The sequence below is a fragment of the Cariama cristata genome, unplaced genomic scaffold (assembly GCF_000690535.1).
Source record: "Cariama cristata isolate BGI_N322 unplaced genomic scaffold, ASM69053v1 scaffold12033, whole genome shotgun sequence".
NCBI classification, from domain to species: domain Eukaryota; kingdom Metazoa; phylum Chordata; class Aves; order Cariamiformes; family Cariamidae; genus Cariama; species Cariama cristata.
Genome location: NW_009610171.1, coordinates 17,164 through 19,297, shown reverse-complemented (window position 1 = coordinate 19,297; position 2,134 = coordinate 17,164). Strand labels below are relative to the sequence as shown.

Genomic DNA, 2,134 nt, shown 5'->3' with positions numbered 1-2,134 from the left:
CATTTACAGACTTTACTAAATGATCTTTGTTTGGAAGCAGTTAAAAATGCTGCTTCTACAACTTAGTTTTACTTTGAAAAGCAGGAAGATCAGAACTGGGAAAATATTAGTTAATGTCAGTTTATAGTCAGGGAGTGTACAGGCCAATGGGATAGAAACCAGACAACGTCATAGCAAAGGTAAGAATGGTAGGATTTCTTGTTCCTGGTTCTTTCCTTAGACATCTACTCCACATGATTTTGGAAAACGGTTCAAGACAGCTTTCCTTCCTGGCTGGATTCTTTTACTTCTCTGGCAGCAATTGGGCTAAACTGAATTTAGTTTTTTCCCCAGAGAAATCATTAGTCAGTTTTCTTTTTGTTTTGCAAAGAACTCTAACAAGTTATGCTTTCTTTTGTCTATAATAAAGGGTGCTGAGATTTTTCAAGACATTAAAGGTGCCTCCAGGAAAGCTGGGCAACCTGAAGAATGTCCTGAGCCTTCAAATGTCAGAGAAACAAATGCTTGAGACAAATGAAGAGTCTTTGGTACAATTGCAGGTATGAAAAGCATGAAAGGGAAGAAAATATCTTGCCCCTCTGCTGCTGCTCAGTGTGTTGTAACTTTGAGTAGATGGACTGCTGGCTATGCCTGTACTGTTGTGGAGTTGTTGTCCACTGTTCATCGTTGTCACCCACCTTTGCTACAGAGCAGTGAGTCTTTTTGGATTGTTTTTCAGTGACTCAGCTGATTCTATTATTAGTGTCTTGTACAGAAAAGGCTCACCATCTCTGTAAAGAAAATTTTGTTCTCTTTTGTGTCCATTTTTTCTCAGGAAGAAATAAATGAAGCTCAGCAATCAGCAGAACGTATTGAAGAAACTATACAGCAACTGCAGTACAAAATCCAGGTGCTCAAGAACCAGTTAGAAGAAGATGAAAAAAAGGCCAGGAAGGTATTTCCAATAGATGTTGCTGCACTCCTCTAACCTAGAGGAATGAGCTAGCTTCCAGAGTTATCTCATATAAGCTGTTTCTGCAAAGAGCATCATATAAGGAAAGCCTTATTTGCCTTTGGGAATGTGTCTTTTCAGTCTTTCCAACATTAGTTGCAACGTTAAAAAGTTTACGTTTTCAGAAATTTCGTTTTCAGAAGTTTATTTTCCTACTTGTGTGCCTGACGGGTTTTTTTTGACTATTTTTTTCTTTCTCTTTCTTCCTTTCTAGATATTCCAGGAAAATGGCAGTGGAGTACTCCACCTTCCAGAACTCCCCAAGCGCAGTTTACAGATACCCACTTTGCAGGTGATGGTGGTGTACATTTTCAGACACACCTTGGCTATGAGAAGGAAGGCAACAGAATGTGCTTTTATCACTTTACCTCTGCCAGAGGGGGCAATTCTGGAAGTTCTGAAATTTCTGAAAGTTTTTTTTCTTTTTTTTCTTTTTTCTTTTCATTGAGAACTGTATGCTTATGTTTGAAAAATGGAACAAAACCCTAGAAAACCAGCCATTTAAAGGATCACGTGTCTTTTTCCTGGGAACTCTATGGTCCTAGGGAACTTGTAATCACTTCTGAAATATATCTCTCTGTAACTGGTGGAAGGAAGAATTCTCATTCTGTTCAGATTTTATTTTAGCTATATTTAGGTACAGCTAGGCTGCATGAAAGTGAAATTTCTGCTGGATTCAGTGAAAACTGTTTTTTATTTGTTGTCTATTATTCTTTCTTTCCTTTAGGAAGAAATTTTGAAGATAAAAGGTCAGAAAGATCTTTTAAAGGACATGAACACTATTCAGCAATCTGCTGACTTGAAGAACATGTTAACCCTCATTGAACAGACCTATGAGAAGGTGGACTTCCTGTGAGAAACCAAAATATATGGAGTTTCCATTGAGAAATATAACCTAGGCCAGCCCTCTGTGTTCATGTAGAGTAGCAGGGTCCTGATCATGGAAACAGTGTTTTCTTCCTAATGTTTCTTTACTGTTGTGACTGCTGAACTTCTGCTAAAACGTTTTCTGTGAATATTGGTATATAAATCTGTAGATGCATTTTGGGACTCCAGTAGTTTAAGTGATCAGTCAAGGTTTTTGGGGTTTTATTGGACCTGTGGTGACATCTAATGATGATATACGCTGTCTTACAAAAAGGG

The 2,134-nt window shown here is 38.0% G+C and overlaps 1 protein-coding gene across 1 annotated transcript; it reads left to right on the top strand.

The window, feature by feature from the left end:
* Positions 1–409: 409 nt before the first annotated feature.
* On the top strand, positions 410–1,847 carry LOC104159790 (centromere protein Q-like; the record flags this gene model as incomplete). The annotated part of the gene is made up of 4 exons (XM_009697785.1): positions 410–539; positions 815–934; positions 1,206–1,283; positions 1,719–1,847. Coding segments are annotated over 4 exons (457 nt in total), but the record flags the coding sequence as incomplete, so codon positions are not given.
* Between the last annotated feature and the right edge of the window lie 287 nt (positions 1,848–2,134).